This window comes from Macrobrachium nipponense, chromosome 23 (assembly GCF_015104395.2).
Source record: "Macrobrachium nipponense isolate FS-2020 chromosome 23, ASM1510439v2, whole genome shotgun sequence".
In the NCBI taxonomy this organism is placed as follows: domain Eukaryota; kingdom Metazoa; phylum Arthropoda; class Malacostraca; order Decapoda; family Palaemonidae; genus Macrobrachium; species Macrobrachium nipponense.
This window is the reverse complement of record NC_061090.1, coordinates 61,269,431-61,287,839: the sequence shown is the minus strand read 5'-3', so window position 1 is coordinate 61,287,839 and position 18,409 is coordinate 61,269,431. Positions and strand designations below refer to the sequence as shown.

General features: G+C 36.4%; 1 protein-coding gene across 1 annotated transcript; it reads right to left on the bottom strand.

The window, feature by feature from the left end:
• Window positions 1-506: 506 nt before the first annotated feature.
• On the bottom strand, window positions 507-17,327 carry LOC135201205 (telomerase RNA component interacting RNase-like). The gene is made up of 4 exons (XM_064230086.1): window positions 17,148-17,327; window positions 12,863-13,091; window positions 5,779-5,856; window positions 507-1,572 (listed from the first exon to the last, which is right to left on the bottom strand). The coding sequence occupies exons 1-4, from the start codon at window positions 17,231-17,233 to the stop codon at window positions 1,462-1,464; spliced, it is 504 nt and encodes a 167-aa protein (XP_064086156.1). The 5' UTR covers window positions 17,234-17,327; the 3' UTR covers window positions 507-1,461.
• Between the last annotated feature and the right edge of the window lie 1,082 nt (window positions 17,328-18,409).

Sequence of the window (18,409 nt, the reverse complement as noted above, 5' to 3'; positions counted from 1 at the left end):
TTTGTCCTTTGTAACATCTCCCTTGCTTCTACTGAACACTTTTTCACTTATTTGTACGGTATACTTCTTTGCCTTACAATAAATCTGGAAATTGTAAATCCGCACTGTCTAGGCCAACCTGCCATAGAGCCTATCATCAAGACTACCTGTGAAGTATTTGATTTATTCATTTTGCAATTCTGAACATTAGTCCGGGAGCAAAAATTTTATGTAAAATCTGTTCATGAAGGCCAATGTACTTAACCGAGTCTACGACCGATGCAGTGGATTTTTGCTTTTGTAACTTTCATTCCCTTTAATAGAATAAAATAGAATACTGAATTTAGGGGTACTGTATGTCTAAAAAAGCAACAGTGAAATTAACACCAATTTTAACCACATCCTGACAAAGGGTTTCCTCTACTCCAAGTGGCCACAGTTTTGCTCCTAACAATATTTGCTTCAGGATAATTCTTTTATGCTTAGAGGCAAAAAACTATAAATTCAATGGCTGAAGAAAATAAACAAGAAATTGCAATTTATTTACTGTTTTAGGAATGATAATAACCACACCCTCACAAAGTAGGTAGTTTAGTCTCTTTACATCAGAAAACAAACAAAAAAATTCAATACTTGTGTTCAAAGTTACCCTGTAAAAATCGAAAAGAAAAATGCAGCTTTCTGGAAACTAGGCAAGATTTTTATAATACATATCTGCATGAAGAAAAAATACATTTTACAGAGCACTTTTCCAAGCATCAAACAAACACTATCTGGATGCGTATCTTGCACACACAACAATAATGAGCAAACAAGAGTGCAGCCATCTTCAACAACTTTGTAACTAATTTCAATCTAGATATTATGCAGATGAAAATAGCATAACTTAAGATAAGTATTGTACTATAATGTATTTCAATAATGCCCTCTAACTTTTAGCATCCTACATTATCTCACTTTTTTCTTTTACTAAAATCCCCTTGAGGCACAGTCTACTTTTGCAGCATGACTTTCCCATCAAATTCACAAGTCAATTCCTAGTTTATGTCTACTGAAGTAACTCAAAAGGCAACAATTTCTGTTCAGTAAACAACTAAAATCAAACACATGGTGAAAAGTAGATTGCTTTAGTAAAGCAGTGAAGAAAAGACACTGTTTTTACAATACAACTCTCACATATACATATCCTGACTCAAGATGAATCACATCTTTACCTCAAAGTAATTTACAATTTATATTCACATTAAAAAAAATCACTTGCTTCATCACTTAGCTACATAACCTTCTGCTATTTTCTATGTACACTTTGCATTGAGCCTCTATTTGTCTCTCTCTCTCGCCCTAATAAATGCTAAGGCTTTAATTTTCCAAAAGCAAGATTCTTGGGACCAATAAGAAGAGGAGCAATGAAATTGTTATGTTTCAATGTACAATAAAGGGTACACAGTTCACGGATCTGACAACCAACCCGAAGCACAGCAATCATTTCACTAAAGGACGTCTCTTTCCTTCTTCTTCACATGACTGTTCCCTATATTTGCGCACTTCGTTCATATATTCAGACCAAGCATCAGTCTTCCCACCCTCCGGTGGCTGCAAAAGATGAAATGAAAATAAATAAAACTGCACATTAATAAGAGAAACATGCATTTGCATTTACAATCTTTAATGATACTTTGCATGTTGAAGGAGCTACCACATAAAAACCTCATACCTGTGATATCACTGGAAATAAAATAACCCAGGGGACACTTAACTTGCTCTTAATTGATAATACTAAAGACAGGCATAAATATGGGTTGATAAAACAAAAGACAGGCATAAATATGGGTTGATAAAACTATAGACAGGCATAAATATGGGTTCCAAGAAAATAACATATTTAGGAAAAGTCATCTGTATTTTTCCTTAGTACAGTAAAATACACAAAACCCAAGTTTTTCATATGGATGTACCTTCAGCAACAGTCGCTTCAGTCATTCAGCTTAGGTAACATGGTAGATAACTAGCAGCAAGCAAGAGAGGGAGTGGGATCACCGCCCACTCACTTGAAATCAGCATTCAATTTTTCTTTCAACAAAACAATTAGACCCTGGTGGTCTGAGGGGGAATTATGATCAAAGACTCCTGCTTTGTATGTAGAAAAATGCAAATTATCCTTAATTCTCTGTTCTAACAAAGATGCAACCTTCATTTTTTATAAGGAAACACTTCTTACATGGGAGGTATTCGGTCAGAAATACCAGCATTCTGGGAACAACTTCAAAATCTTCTGTACATCCTGACAAGTAATATCCAGACTGTCAAGATCATGTTTGGCTTTCTTGTAGTCTTCCTCAAGGGAAAGAATATCAGTTTTTCCACTTATGATGGGTATACCATCATAGGTGGATATGTTATCAAATTTGACCCAAAGACAATAGTACAGTATTAGTCTATCTCCTCCTTAAACAGGAGATGGAGTGTCCCCACCTACTGACTGCTACTTTAGTCTGTGACAGTCTAGATCCTTGCCTACAAAAGTTGTAGAGGGAGAGGATTCAAAATCCTTTCAAATCTCTCTTCAAGGACTGACTGGTTCTGAGTTTTCACCATGAATTCAAGAACTTAAGATCTCCAATCCTGTGACACCATGTTAAAGGCCGTGAAACTAACTCTCTTTCGTTGATGCTAAGATTAGCAGAAAGAGCCTTAAGCAAGAAGCTTTACTGTGGGGCTCAACTGGTGCTGGAGTGACCCTACTCCAGCACACCCTATGGAGCATGAGAAGCATCTCACTTTGGAGGCATGAGCTTGCAGCGCAGGCAACAGCTTGAAGCTATTCAAGAACAACTGAGACCCATGCTCTTTAGCAGGAACACCTAAGAGAGAGCCAAATGAAAGCCCTTCACTGCAGAAACAGAAAGGAGTTTCTATTTCTGCATATAAGGCGAGATATGGACAATCTTTGAGAAAAGGTTAGATATACATTGGATCAGTCAAGAAAAAGAAGGATACTGGTGTTTCAAAGGTACCCTGTAGCCACCCTGAAGGACAAAGGCTATCCATTACTTCCACTCTGACAATTTGTGTAGCAGGCATCACTCAACTTTCAGCAGCACGACAGAGGAAAACTGCCATCCACCTCCCTCCTCCTTCCTGGCCTCCCTTTCTGGATTTGTGGTAGAATGAAAGGAATGGGAACAACCACGTGCTATCCTAGCCATCAGAAGTAAGGGTCACAGCAGGGAAGATCCTTCACGGGTGATCGGCAAAAATGTAGGTGTGGCACTACTGCCTATGAAGACACCAACACCACCTTCTTGGATTACTTACCCTTAGGTATGTACTTCTTCCACGGGGCACAAATGACATAATCTCCTGTCCCCAGTAAATAGATGAACAAAACGAGAATAAATATTTACAAGTGACAGAGCATCTACATATCCTGTTCTCTCCTGAACACCTATCCTGATGAAACTTCCTTAAGTGAATCACATACATATTTTCATTGTACCACAAATAACAAATTAGCCAAAGAAAGAAAGCCAAAGTCATCAACAAGGATTCAAAAGGAGACACACTGCCAAGCACTACAATGAAAACCATCCAGTCCATCTACAACCTGACAACATTCCTGCTGAAGAAATGTCAAGTGAGTTGATTAAACCCCCAAACCCTCACTAACTTGCTACTAATTGATTACTACCTTCCTAGCAAGCTCCAATGACCAGACCAGTCTGCCAAAGGTATGTCCAAATAAAATACAAAGGCTTGTATCCTGGGGATCAAATAGTGTACAGTACTTGAAGCGAATATTACAAGTTCAATACAAATTACCAGAGATACATTTTAAGCAAACACATTCTTCAAGCAAACACATTCTTCAAGATATACATAAGGGAACAATAGAAAAAAAATAATAATTAAAGATACTTCAAAACTACTCATACTGCCTCTACAGAGAATTCAGCTATCTAAAAGGTATAGCAAAATAAACACTTCAAATGACTAGGACTGTGTTATGCATCCTTTCAGGCATAATATTTACAGTTTGTTTGTACAATACTTTCTTATGAAAGTAAATGCTGAAAGAGCAGTTAGCAAACTTCTTAAAGCCAGGTGTCATAGAAGATTGAAAATAGTGTCCTTTTACAGCTCTGGGCGAGCTAAAATTTCTTTAGTGTCATACATGCCTACAACTGCAATGGTCCAACTGTATCCCAATTATGTCAGAGGATGCTTGTATATATTATACTAATAAACACCAGAATAAAATATGCTCAAGAATCACTCGTACCTATGGAAAAGTGCTATTTGTTGGCATCCTTGTTGCCACGTATCACTATACTGTACTACTTGAATAAAATGTGAAAATTATGGCTTTCAAAATATAATAAGACCACCAACACAAATGCTCCCTTAGTTTGTTAGTTTGTCTGGCTGACAAACAACTGATTAATTTTATCAAGCTTTATACCAATATCATACTTTATACCATATACCAGCCACCACTAAGTATAATACAACATATACCAGTGGTGTATACAGCCTTTCATATGTGGAATTAGATATTTTCATACAATATTCAAGAATAAAACATACAAAACTCTTCTATTTCTATACAAAATAAGACAAGCAAAGAATATTGTCATGTGTATTTCAAGAAATGAAGAAGGAAGCAGAGTTCGTTTTCTGAGGCAGACGTGGCATAACATATTCGTTCTGTTATTTTTAACCCAAAAATAACATTTGCTCTTTTATTTTTAGTAGAAGCTTTAAATTTTATAAGCTAAAGTAAAGATCTTGAGTAAGCTAGTTAAACATACTCCCTTAATCACTGAACTACAAAAGCAATGATTCTGAGTGAATTTACAATTGGACTAGCAAATCATCCTGCCCTTTGTTCACTGCAAGTTGAACTCAAAACTAATGACAGTACTACACCGGAAATACACAAATATTTCAAGCGAAGAAAGCAATACATAATGAAAAATTGCAATAAAAAACCAATTTAAGGCAGAATTAACAGTTCAAGAGTAACATCAAAACAATGCCACTTAAGTCTAGCACACGTATCATTCCTTCTTTGTGAAGATTAAATACACTGAACATAAACTGAATTTAGTTATAAAAGTGATAATTGCCATCTACTGTTGCTGCTTTACAATACAGCATAAGACCTCCCTACGAGTCAGCCTTCATTATTTGTACAAAAAAAAATAGTTGCCCTCAGTACTGCATCCCTGAACTCTATTTTATTATCTACAAAATAATAAAAGAAGGCAAATGACACTGACTAAAGTATTATCTACTTATTCTTTAAAACTAACCCTACCTAGAAAACATTCTTGAATCATAAATTGAAAATTTGTCTGTTATATTCAAGTCAAATACATGTCAAAATTTGAAAAGAGGTTAAATGAAATTGAAAAGAAGCATGTCCCTCCTCAAAACACAACATACAATATATAAAATCAACAATTTATCATATATATATAAAATGAACAATTTATCATATAGTTTAGTATAAAATGAACAATTTATCATATGACTTCCCCTTGCAAAAGTCAACCTGGTGTACAAGAAAAGAAAAGAAAAAAAATAATACAGACGAGTCTTCAACTTATGACCTGCTTCAGTTTTTGACAATTGGACATACTATATCTGAAATAATAAACATGGGTCTAAGAACCACACACAATATTAGATATGTGTAAATTACCTATTTTCTTGGTAATAAGTGCACAAGGATGCAAGCACAGTAGGCCATTAAGTAGGAAACAGTCTGTAACTCATTAGTTATAATTGAATGCTCACCTTTTCAGGGACAGGTTCTTTGCGCTGCTTCTTGACCATCCCTGTGGCCAGGACTCTGCCACCACGTCGCTTGCCCACCTGCGAAGAGACAAGCTCACCTCCATTAGACTGGATTCCATCTTTTTCCCAAATGACTCACCAGTCCAGGGGGACCTTGACTATGATGTTGGTCTTATCCTCCACCAACAGAGGCTCCAATGATGGTCTGGCTTCCCCCTCGAAGACACCTCTGTGTGAGAGAACCAAATGTGGCCGTGGAAATACCAATTCCACTTGGGCCTGCCTAAAACTAAAAACAAAGACATGAAATCATAATTATCACGTGTAGGTTTCTCCTCCCTCTCAGGTTCTCTGAAGGCCTTCCTGGTGAACAGGGTTCAAGTTCTAAGCTGCTTCAAGAATCATAAACAGAATGTATTATGAAAACCTAACCTACGAACTATCACATAAGATGATCTAAGCATCTACGTTTAAAATATAACTGAATTTTCATAAAACTTTATAGCACTAGACTAACGACGAGAAAAGAAAATCATGCCAACATAAAGTCCACATTCATCTCTATACCTACTGCGAGCACTGCAATATTTTAAGTATATTAAGTGACTTTGAAGGGAAAAAATTTAGTCTTGAACTGTTCACAAGTGGTAAATCAGTAGTGTAAATATAGACATCCACGAGTATAATATTTTTATGAAATAGTTATCCTCTTTTCTTCTACAGTTTCCATTATTTACTACTGTACAACTAAACCACTGGCCACTACCCTACCGTAAAACTAAACCGAAGGCCACTACCAAGTGAAAATATCAATAATGCTAGCATTAGAAATGGACATTTAAATAAAATCTGCAATACAATTCAGTACACTGTATTTACCATTTGATATGAAATGGAAGAACTACTGTAGTCCTAAAGTATATAGTTCCATACTCCAAATATTAGGAGAGATTAACAACCATGCATTTAATTAAAGGGAGTAATATAAGAGATGCAGAGATAGCTTTAGTAACTGAAGTGACGTCAATATTCATTCACAGTACAGTGCACTGAACTTCCATTTATATTACATGAATTCTTCATTATTATATTCCTAATTGTTTCCAATAAGATACTTAATACTAGCATATTTTGCAGGAATACTGTAGTTGGACTTTTCCAGTAAGTGTCACAATTTTGATAAATTTGCCAAACATTAAAAAAAATTTAACCGGATAATTTCTTTAATAGTGTATTTAATTTGAAAGTATACACTATTGTCCAGTATATACAGTATAAAGTTTACATAAACACTACAAATTTTCTTTTTAAAATATAAAATTAAGTCCAGCTACTAAGCTAAGAAGTTTGACAAGTGTTTTCTCTGTTTCTTTGGTGTTAGCAAGCTTTCAAAATTGAAGAACTTAATAATACAACCTTTGCAAGAGCTTATTTACTTCTAAATCACTTGACAATCACTGCATATCTTGAGCTAAAGCATGAGTTCATTATTCAATAAAATCTCTTGAAAGATAAAATGTGAATAAAACACATGGCCAAACCTGAATTGCTAACTAACGATTAGACATTATTTTAAAATCCGCCCCCCCGCCAAACCCTAGAACCTCATATACCCTAGAACCTCATAATGACTGATACAACTAGCAGCTATATAATATACTATGTCACAGGTTACTACTGCAATTAAGATCCGGAAGTGAAAAGTCAACAATCCATTAAAATATAAGGAACATACAGTATCAGAAACTAAACACAATACAAAGAAAGAACAGCGAAAGAATAACATAACATAGAAAACAAAACTGTGAACCATAAAACAAACTGAAGAATCAAGATCTTTTGTTTATACAAGTATACTCATACCAATAACAAACCACTTCTGTTTGTAAAAATTATGTTACTTCCAAAGGATGTGCTAAACCTGTCAGTCCATCTAAATTTTGTTCCAGAGAGCTAACACCTTATACTAAAAAATGCCTAATGATAAAGATAAAATAAAATGACATCAAAAGTCACTGTGACATTTTGTGTACAATTGTAATCATTAGTTTTTGTATACAGTTTCATGACAGGCTTTCCATAAAATATTTGAAATGAGCTGTCAAAGAACTAGGGGAGCTTTATATCTCTACTTTCTGTAATTCCTTTTACCTACTGTTACTTCTTTCATACAAACACCATTCTTTGGAAACTTGCATTTCAAGTCAATGACTCCTGTGGGCTTGTTCCAAATGAATAGGGATCACCATCTCTCTCTCTCTCTCTCTATCTCTCTCTCTCTCTCTCTCATCTCTCTCTCTCTCTCTCTCTCTCTCTCTCTCTCTCTCTCTCCACTATGACCATTTCTACAAACTATCAAGGCTTTTCACCCGTCAGCATCCAGTTATATGGGTTTAGGCATAATGCCAAGCACTGGGGCAACTAAGGCCACTCAGTGCTGAAACAAAAATTGACAGTGAAAAGGTTTGAAAGTTGTAACAGGAGGAAAACCTCGCAGTTGCACTATGAATCAATTGTTAGGAGAGGGTGGAAAGTAAGATGGATGAAAGATGATATGAAAGGTGGTACAGTAAAAGGAACAAAAGTAGTTGCACCTAGGGGCCGAAGGGATGCTGCAAAGAACCTTAAGTAATCCCTATATTGCACTGCATGAGGTGCATTGACGGTACTAACCCACTACGGGGAGTATCGTTATTCCCATAACCAGCACTTAGGCCAAAGAAATACTTCTTTTCTCATAACATACCCAAAACGAAGGCTCTCCTCTCCTTATCACTTGCCCAAACTAAATATTTTTTTTCTCAGGTTATGGGCAGTTTTCTCTCTCTCTCTCCACATGCCAACAGCTAACTACTACATGTACAGTGGGGCTCAAATCTCATGCGACATGATTCTTTTTGTATCGTCCAGATTCTCAGACTCAACGTGACGTTGCCAAGTAGTGTTAAGCTTTTTTTTTTCTATTGTCATACATGTCGACATGTTTGCGAATTCACAACTAGCCCTATTTTCCTTATGGTTATATAATTATGATCCCTTTTATGCATTTGTGTGATTTGTAATCTGTATGATTTGAACTGATTTTTTTCATGTTGCTTAGTTCAAAGCGCGGTGTGATATTGTTAGCGGTGCCATCAATGAAAGCGCATTTAACATGCTCCTCGGACTGGTCAACATAACTAGTACGTCTGCAGCATTATGACAGTAGACCTAATAAGCTCAATAGTCATGACAACATTTTCAAAGTAGGAATATGAATTACAACCAGTTTTCTTTGAATGTTGATGTTTATGCTGTGTTTAAGCTGCCTGTATGTTGCAAAATGTTTCATAGGCCTAAAGAAATAATCTATGCCTTCTGAGATGTAGCCTAATCTGTTACTAATGAATTTGTTTGTAGAGATTAGCTGTTCTTTGATGAATACGATAGAATATAAATTATAACCAGTTTTCTTTGAATGTTGAAGTTTTAGACTGCGTTTAAGCTGGCTGTATGTTGCAAAACGATTTATAGGCCTAAAAGATATTCTAAGTCTTCTGAAATGTAATGTTACTAATGTTTTTATTTGCAAAGATTACCTGTTCTTTGAGGAATTAAAGATGCTGCTGATTTTGATTATATGGAGATGGCTATTAATCGAAATATCGTAAGTATTAACTATCAAGACGTATGGAACACTTGTTTTTCAACTGGTTTAAAATATTATTTTCTTAAAATTCCTTCTGCTCGCTTTTGGTTTATAATTTATTCTTTCATAGGTAACTTGAAGGGCAAGAATGTGTAGATAACCTCATTTGCTTCCTGGCCAGAAATTGTTAATAAAGAGATGCGACTGTTAAGTATAAAGTAATCTAACACCTAGGACTAGGAACAATATCTTGGCTTTGACAAAAGAATACTTGCATATGCGAATATTTGCAAGTATGCCATAATTTTTGAAATATTTAAGAATTATAACAAATAATTATGTATGAAAATCATAATATTCTTCTAAAACATATAAAGTAAGTGTTTTCATGATAATTTCATTGTCGCTAGTCAGTAGTGTAGACCTACTTATGTTACACAGGGTGGTGGTTGTTGCACCGACACTATGATCCATCACATACGCTCCCCTCACACGTTGATATCGGTGGGCGCATTCTACTTTTGTATATACATTTTTAATTTTTTTCATCACTGAGGTGTAGTCAAATAAGACTAGTTAAAATTTTATGCTTGCTTTTGAAATACTGTTAATGCTATGACAATTTTTTTGGTTTTTTCATTTAACAATTGAACTGATGCTTGATGATAACTTCATTTTGGTCAAATGCTTCAGCGATGTGTGAACGAAAGTTTTGAAAATGTTTCGAAAGAGATTTTTCTGAAATTTGCTACACGTGACATTTTCCTACAGTTTTGAAATATATGACAGATTTCACTCTTATGAAGCATATTATGACCTTATTGTATTCAATAATCGCGTTTCCACATTGAAATAATAGACAGATATAGAGCATGTTAGGTTGCCAGTTAGTGAATTTTGAACGAAATCCTATGGAAACATGTCGTATGAGATTTGAGCATCACTGTACTTCTCATCATATGCCCACAAGTACATTCTCCCTGTCTTCCTCTCAAAACATATGCCAACAAATTTTGATTAACTAAAAAAAAAATAAATAAATAAAAAAAGGAAGTTCATGTCAAAACAAAGCTGAGATATATAGCCATTTGTGAAACAAAGCTCAAGCAGAAAAGGATTTAAAGCTTTTTGGTAAATTCCATTTCATCTTTGGTACTTTAGTTAGATACAGGTTATTCTCTATGAGTAAATAACAGTTCAGCATCCCCAGTTCCTTGTAAAATTAATGGGTCAACTGTCTTCAATTCCTTGCATGTTTAACAATACTAGCAGAAACGACATTACGTTATTTTACATTTAAGACTTATACTAAGGTCTAACAGTCTCTCCAAACACTGTACACCTAAAAGACACTCATTACCATGCAAAACCTATTCAAATGATCATAATATTATGGAAAAGACATTGATGATATTTACCATACACATATCAAAATTAAGATAAATATCAAAACCTGTTACTTCTCTAGTACACTACAGCTACCATATACAGTATTTATAACTTTGTTTTCATAAGAAGACATGATAGTGAACTTTTTCATAAGACGACATGATAGTGGACTTTACTTTTAAAGTTGACACGAACTAGTGTGTAGCTTTCATCAAGTGTAGGGCAGTTTCTGAAGTATTCAGCTCTAAAGTACCACCAGGCATTTAAACCTACTGTTAAATTCATATCCCATACTGTAGCTGGAAAATACCATGGCTAATTTACAATAAATAACGCAATAAAAGTAGTGATTGTATGTCATCAAATTGTACAGTAGGTGTTTACAAGCTGGTTTCCAATCAGTTCCAAATGACCATTTAAAAATTTATAAACGTTATGGCTTATAGTATAGATAGTTCATGGGTTTTTCTAAAACTTTAGATCTAATCTTGCTATAGTATACAGTAATGTAGTGTCCATAGGCTAAAGAAATGTTTGCAATACAAACAATTAACATTGAAATGTTCTTGATCTTCAAGCTTTATGGGGCGGTAATTTTCAGCTGGTATTCCTCTTCCTTGCTAATGTATACAATGGTGAAACTAGCAAATAGTACAGTGTTAATTGCCTTAATATCTATACTAATGAACTTTATACAAAAAGGGGGGACATGTGCTAGATTTTTTGGCCAAATCCCTATTTGTAAGACTACCTATATATCACTTAACGTGGATGTCTAAAACAAAAATTACCTGTGTTGTAGGCAAAGTCAAGTTGTTATATCTAATTTCTAGATAAGTCATTTCACTAATAGCAAGAGGCTCCAAAAATTTTTTTTTATCTCATAGTCACTTGCACATTTACCCTTCACCAGGCAAAGACTGCTGCTCACTTTATGTTCTTTCAAAATTGAATGTGAAAAAATGATCTTGATTATATATTAGAAACTAAAAAATTCCTATATAATGTACAAATCATAAAAGACCATACATTCTTATGACACAAAAGGCCACGAAAATGACTGGCAAGCCACCACAAAATAATGCTCATTTGCACATACGTAATTCAAATTAGCATCAATTACAGGAGGTAAATGTCATAATAGCACACTAACTGCCTCAGCAAAAATAAAGCCTACAAAATAAGCAGATAAAAAGAATATGTCTCCAGGCAAACCCTCAAGCAAGGGAACTTGAACCAAGGACATAGTAAGCATAAACAAAGGCTGTGACAAAACTCAATAACTGGGAGTATAAGTAAAACCATTCCTTGCACAATATACTGCTAATTGTCAATCTGTCCTTTCCCTAAAACTGAAAAGTATGTTTCATCATCTAGACATTCAAAGGCATTATGAGAACAACATAACACTCTGATATAAGGAGACAGAGATATGAGCAGATTCAAGAAATAATTATCAAAGACCATTCAAAATGCAAAATTATTAAACCAGCCCATAACAGGAATTTCTACAGAAAAAAAGCCTATGTTTCACTTTGCGCCAATTGAAAGAAGTTAAAAAGTGCCAGGATGGGAGGTTCCTATATCTCAACTCTACGATTGATTCCCAAAAGACTCATCATCTCACTGGGCTGGCCCCCAGGATACTGCATACAATGACAATATCCCTTACCCTCACTCTCTTTCAATGTACTTTTATGAACTTATGGCGCAATATGGGAAAAGTTACCAAAGAAACAAAAAATTCTTTAGCTATGACTGTAATGACACTACCTCATGAGATCAGTTTCCCTGTAAGTAACTTTTTAAATTATACAAAGGGCTCATTACACCCAATATTACTTTGTATAAAATATATGATACCCTGTACTAGTAGCGGATTGGTAAGTAACAAATAATACTAAAGTATTTTAAAGGAAAAAAAAAAAAAAAAAAAACACTGAAGTAGAGAGTAGTGAATGTACAGTACTTTACATGCAATATTTTGTTTCAAACATGGAAGAGAAGAGAAAGAACAACCCCCAAAATGAATAACAGAAGCATAATGATCATTTAGCCTGGCCTTACAAGACTAACGATGGGTTTCTTAGTCGATGCCAATGGTAGCTGCTCCTTCGTCGAGGTGGAATCTCCAGTTTCTTTTGTAGATGCTGCTGATCCATCTTCGCTCGATTTGCTATCGCTTTCATCTTTTTTAGTCCCTACTTGACCCCGCTGCTGCATTTTTTTAAATATTTCCATAAACGATCCGTCATTTCGAAATATATTTGCCGGTTGTCTCGAGTCTTCTTGAGTACTGCAAAATAAAATTGGGATTAGTATATCAATAAATCAGAAGCTGTGTAGTAGCATACTGTTTACTTCATAATTAATAGAGGGTACATATGTTGATATTGTAAAGACAACCTAGACTGCATCCATGCCAGTCAGTAATCCTTATATTTTAGTGTACAATGCAATTTCTATGTTTGAGATACAAATCACTTATACATACCCAACTCTGGCTAGATATTCTTGTACAGCTATGCTCAGAACTAATGCTACATGACTGCAAAGGATTTTGTTCAAAATCCACTAACTGGCAACTCTATTTATCAATGATTTCAATGCAAAAATATGATTATTGCACATAAGGCCATAATATGTTTCATAAGAATGAAATCTGTCATAGGTTTCATAAGAGTGAAATCAGTCATCAAAACTGTAGAAAAAATCACATGTAGCCAAATTTTGAAAAAAAAAAAAAAAAAAAAAAAAAAAAAATCCAAATCTTTCGTTCACTCCTCATCAATGCAATGCATTTGACAAAACAAAAGACAGTGTCAAACTTCTGTTCAAATTTTAAATAAAAAACTAAATAATTTGGGGGAGCCTCCTCTCCTTGGGGAGTGAGATTGTCTCCCAAATGAGAAGGGACCTCATTACACAAAACCATCCTGTGCAGCGTCCGATACTTCCAAAGACAAATCAATGGAAGAAAAGGTTGGGGACGGAAACTAAAGATGCTGGAAGATGACTACTGGAAGAAGGAGATGCCAACATGTCCGCTTGAGGAGGCGAAAAACCTTCCCAAGACTGTGTTCTCTCTCCTTATAGAAAGCCCTCCACTGAGATTAGGCCAGGAACAACATTCCGGACATGGATTAGAGATTGTACAAAAATTCGCACAGCACCTACTGCAAGTCAAATGGGGATCTGTGACAGAAGCCAAAAAACCTGGGACATGGAAATCCCTGAAATCCCAGACACATACATTGACAGGGCTTGGAACTCTAGGAGGAATCCATGATCAAAGGACAAACACACACAAATACGCACACACACAATCTCTAATCCATGTCCGGAATGTTGTTCCTGGCCTATATCTCAGTGGAGGGCTTTCTATAAGGAGAGGGAACACAGTCTTGGGAAGGTTTTTCGCCTCCTCAAGCGGACATGTTGGCATCTCCTTCTTCCAGTAGTCATCTTCCTGCATCTTTGGTTTTCCTGTCCCCAACCTTTTCTTCCACTGATTCGTCTTTGGAAGTATCGGGCGGTGCACAGGATGGTTTTGTGTAATGAGGTTCCTTCTCATGTGGGAGACAATCTCACTCCCCCAGGAGAGGAGGCTCCCCCAAATTATTTAGTTTTTTTTTGGAAAGCAGAGCGTAACATGGCTACTCTCCAAGGTGGTCAAAGAAAGACTGATGCGTCACAAGGTCCCAAGCTTGGTTGGTGACCAGCTTCCACCTCGTATACGTATGGGTTGCCAGATGCCAGAGATTAATTACTTTACAATCTACGATTGTTTTTAACTGGTTTCCAGCTGGCGCTACAAGATAATCCTAATGTTAAAACTGAAGGTTTGTTCTGCGTATGAACAAATTCATATTGCTTCCAATGCAACCATAAATTTGAAATAGTCCTATTTAACTGTTCTTACTCCTCAATGATGAAAAAATGTAAATAAGTAAATACAAACGTAGAATGCATTAACTGATATGAACAAGTGAGCAGTGTGCAATTTAATTTCATTTAAAATTCAGCTTACATTACCCTTAAAAAGAAAAAGTCAATGGTTGAAGTAAAATAGAGTACTGTATCGCCTAAAGGGTATTTTCCACACTAACACATTTACAGTATGGTATACTAACGTTACCCCTATACTAATTCATCGGCTGCCGTTTTCTTTCTCACTCACAGCAAGGTGAAAACCAAGTAACGAATGGGACTGTAAACTTAATGACATGACAAATTTTTAATCAATTTGTATTTATCATAACTAACAAACCTGAGGTCTTAACATTACGAATAATACTTAGCACCAGCTGGAAACCAGTAAAGTTAAAAAATTGTGTACGGAAGGGACTATTGGCATCTGTGCTTGGTCACGAGTCATGTGGAGCTACCCACATACCCCTCATTATGTAAACTTCATATCACAGAAGTCATATAACAAAGATACTGTACAGCAAAATATAGAAAACATGAACTATGCACTGTGCGTAGAGGGTACAAGTCTTCAGTCAATTTACAATTATGTAAAGAAGTATTTAGAGAAATAAATTGTAAAAATAAGTGTGAATGCTAAGTACAATAAGGGAAGAGAGAAAGTAACAAAAACTAAGATATGAAAAAATTGCAGATGAAAGTTAGATAGGTTACAATGATTATTTCGTGAAACTGTGAATTTGCAAATCCAGAAATGCAAATACATGAAGTATGACTGTAATGGGCCTACACAAATAACAAGGGTACTGTACATATTCTTGTAATAACAAAAATGCATATTACAATGGTTTAGAACAAAACAGGCTGTGGTGTGGTATTGAACAGCGCACATTTCAAGTAGGCCAGGTTAAGTCAAAGTATTCAACTGGTACTGTTCTTTATTAACTTTTTGCAGAGCAAGTGAATATCCGCGGACCGCCAATTTTCAAAGGAAACATATCCGCGGACCGCCAATTTTCAAAGGAAACATATCCGCGGACCGCCAATTTTCTAAGGAAATAAATATCCACGGACCACCGATTTTCAAAGGAAAAAAATATCTGCAGAGCGTGGATTTTCAAGGGAAAAAGTTCGTTAATGTGTGCTGTCAGTAAGAATGTGGCAGAGCAGCACTTCGCACCTTATCCGCATATTTAAATATTCTTGGCAAGCTCGTTTGTTCTGACAGGAGGTATTGTTTCGCTGTGCATGCTAGCCTCAGGGTCAAGATCAACTGGGTATTTAGATAGGAGCTGTAACTGTGTACCGCAGATATACAAACTACCCATTTTGCTATATTTTAACTGAAACTTAATCTCTTTTGAAACTGAGAATAACTATTCAATGGAACTTGGTAGGTTATGTAGTCAAGAAGTTTGTTAACAAGTGACGTAACACGTGGGTCTGCTGTAGGACCAGAATAAAACATTCCAAATTTTCAAGGTCAGAAAACTCTCCTCATAGGAGGATCCACAGCCTTCAACTACCCAAATTTACCTTGAGCAATAACTGTAAGGAGGGTTAAAAGGTGGGTTTTTGGGAAAATGAGGCCCTCTAGTCAGGTTAGGTTATGGGTAGCCTAGGGGTATCCAAGGTGGGAGGGATAAGCCTCCCACTCAAATAAGATATTATGCCCTCTATGTAGTTTGCATGTACAGTACCCTTGTAATTTCAACCAAGGTTATGCCTTGACCTCAGGCCCCCCAACAAGTGTTTTACCCCAACCCATAACCCCGCTTGCCTACGGAATGTGCAACTTCAATGGAACTTAGTCTACGGAACAAGCAAATTCAAATCAAAACATGCCTATACGTGCTACTTCATTAAAACCTTGCCTACGAAACGTGCTACTTGAATAGAACCTTGCTTGCAAAACGTGCTAGGGGTACTTCAATAAAACTACCTAGGTATAGCCTACGGAACATGCTACTTCATTAAAACCTTGCCCACGGAACGTGCTACGTCGAATATACCTAGTCTTGCAAACGGAAAGTGTTTCTCATAAGCTAGTCTACGGCCAGCTTACGGAACGTGCTACTTCAATAAAACCTTGCCTAAGGAAAGCGCAATGGAAAGGGTTTTGTAGGCTTAGGTCAGCTGACACCGTGCCAAGTTTAGGTTCGTACAGCAGTTCATTAGTAGGCCTATCATAGAAATAACCCATAATAACCACAACTAATTAAGACCATCGCAACATTAACGTAACAAGTCACGTGCATGCAACGAGATAAACGCAGTCTGTGATTGCAATGTTGCTGCTGCACCTAGTACTAGTAGGTCTAGGCCATAGCGGTCTCGCAGAGCAATAGTAGGCCTAGTAATTCAATAATAAATCGTAAAATCAATCAAATGAAGACCCATCCGACAACACCATCCTCTATACCTATTGGAATCATTATCCGAAGAGCCCGAGGAACCAGGATATTGCTGATAGGATGACGAAGACGACGACGACGACTGGTCCGCCATATTGTTTTTAAGCGGCGGCGGCTGCTCCTGGTGCTGCTGCCGCCGAGGCCTGGCCGCGTTCGTGCGTTCGTTCGTTAGTTTGCTTTAAATCACAGGCAGCAGCAGTCGTCGTTCGATAATGCGATGCGCCTTCGTTTCCCCCCTCCCCCTTCTCCGGGATTAGTTACATAATTAGACTTTTGAAAATTATTTTTTTTTAGTTAAATGTGATATTTAGTCATTGTGCGACTGTACGAATCCGTGCATTCGTGCGTGCGTTCGTTCCCGTCCTGAAGTCACGGTCGTTCGATAATGCCATGCGCGTTCGTTCCCCTTACCCTGGGATTAACATACATAATTATATCTTTATTTAATAGTTTTTTATCTATGTGATAATCTGTTGTATAATCATCTTGTCGATCGTACGTCGTATTCGTGCGTTCGTGTGTTTGCTTCTTAAGTCTCAGGCAGCCGTTCGATAATGCTATGTGACTTCGTTCGCCGTTCCGCCCATATTAAGTTACGTAATTAGATTTTCAATATCTCTTTTTATGTGGTAAACTGAAATTATTATGCGGTCGTAAGTGTCCGTACGCGCGTTCTGCTTAAAAGTCATAGGTAGATAGCGATGATATTGCCACATTTGCCAGCCTTCGTTCCCCGTTCGGCTGGGAATAAGTTACATAATTAGATCTTTATTCTTTGTGTGTGTGTGTGTGTGTGTGTGTGGCATTTTATATTCATTACGCGCAATCCTGCAAAGGAAAATTATTATTATTAAAGGCGATAGGTAGGTGCCAAAGGAGAGGGAAATATTTCATTTCAGGAATCACGGCTATAAGATGCGTTGACTCCAATTGCAAATAGTTTTACCCCGTTTTACCAGATCAAAAGTTACCAAGCAACAATTGGCTGGCTTCGATTAGGTTAATCATATCTAGTGATGAAATCAATTCAAGAATTTCATTAGTTGGATATAGTGCTTTGGAATGGAATGGATAGTCGTATAAAATAATCTTTTGAATGAGGTTTTAGACAATAATTATTTGAACAATAACATAATTTTGCTACGTTCAAATCTGGCACGCATGTTCGCCAAAGTCAACGGATTCACATGCCGTGCCTCTTCTCCGCCACCAACCGCCCCCCCAACCCTCTTCTTCTAAATTAAGTGGCCCTCATGCCAGCACAAGCGCT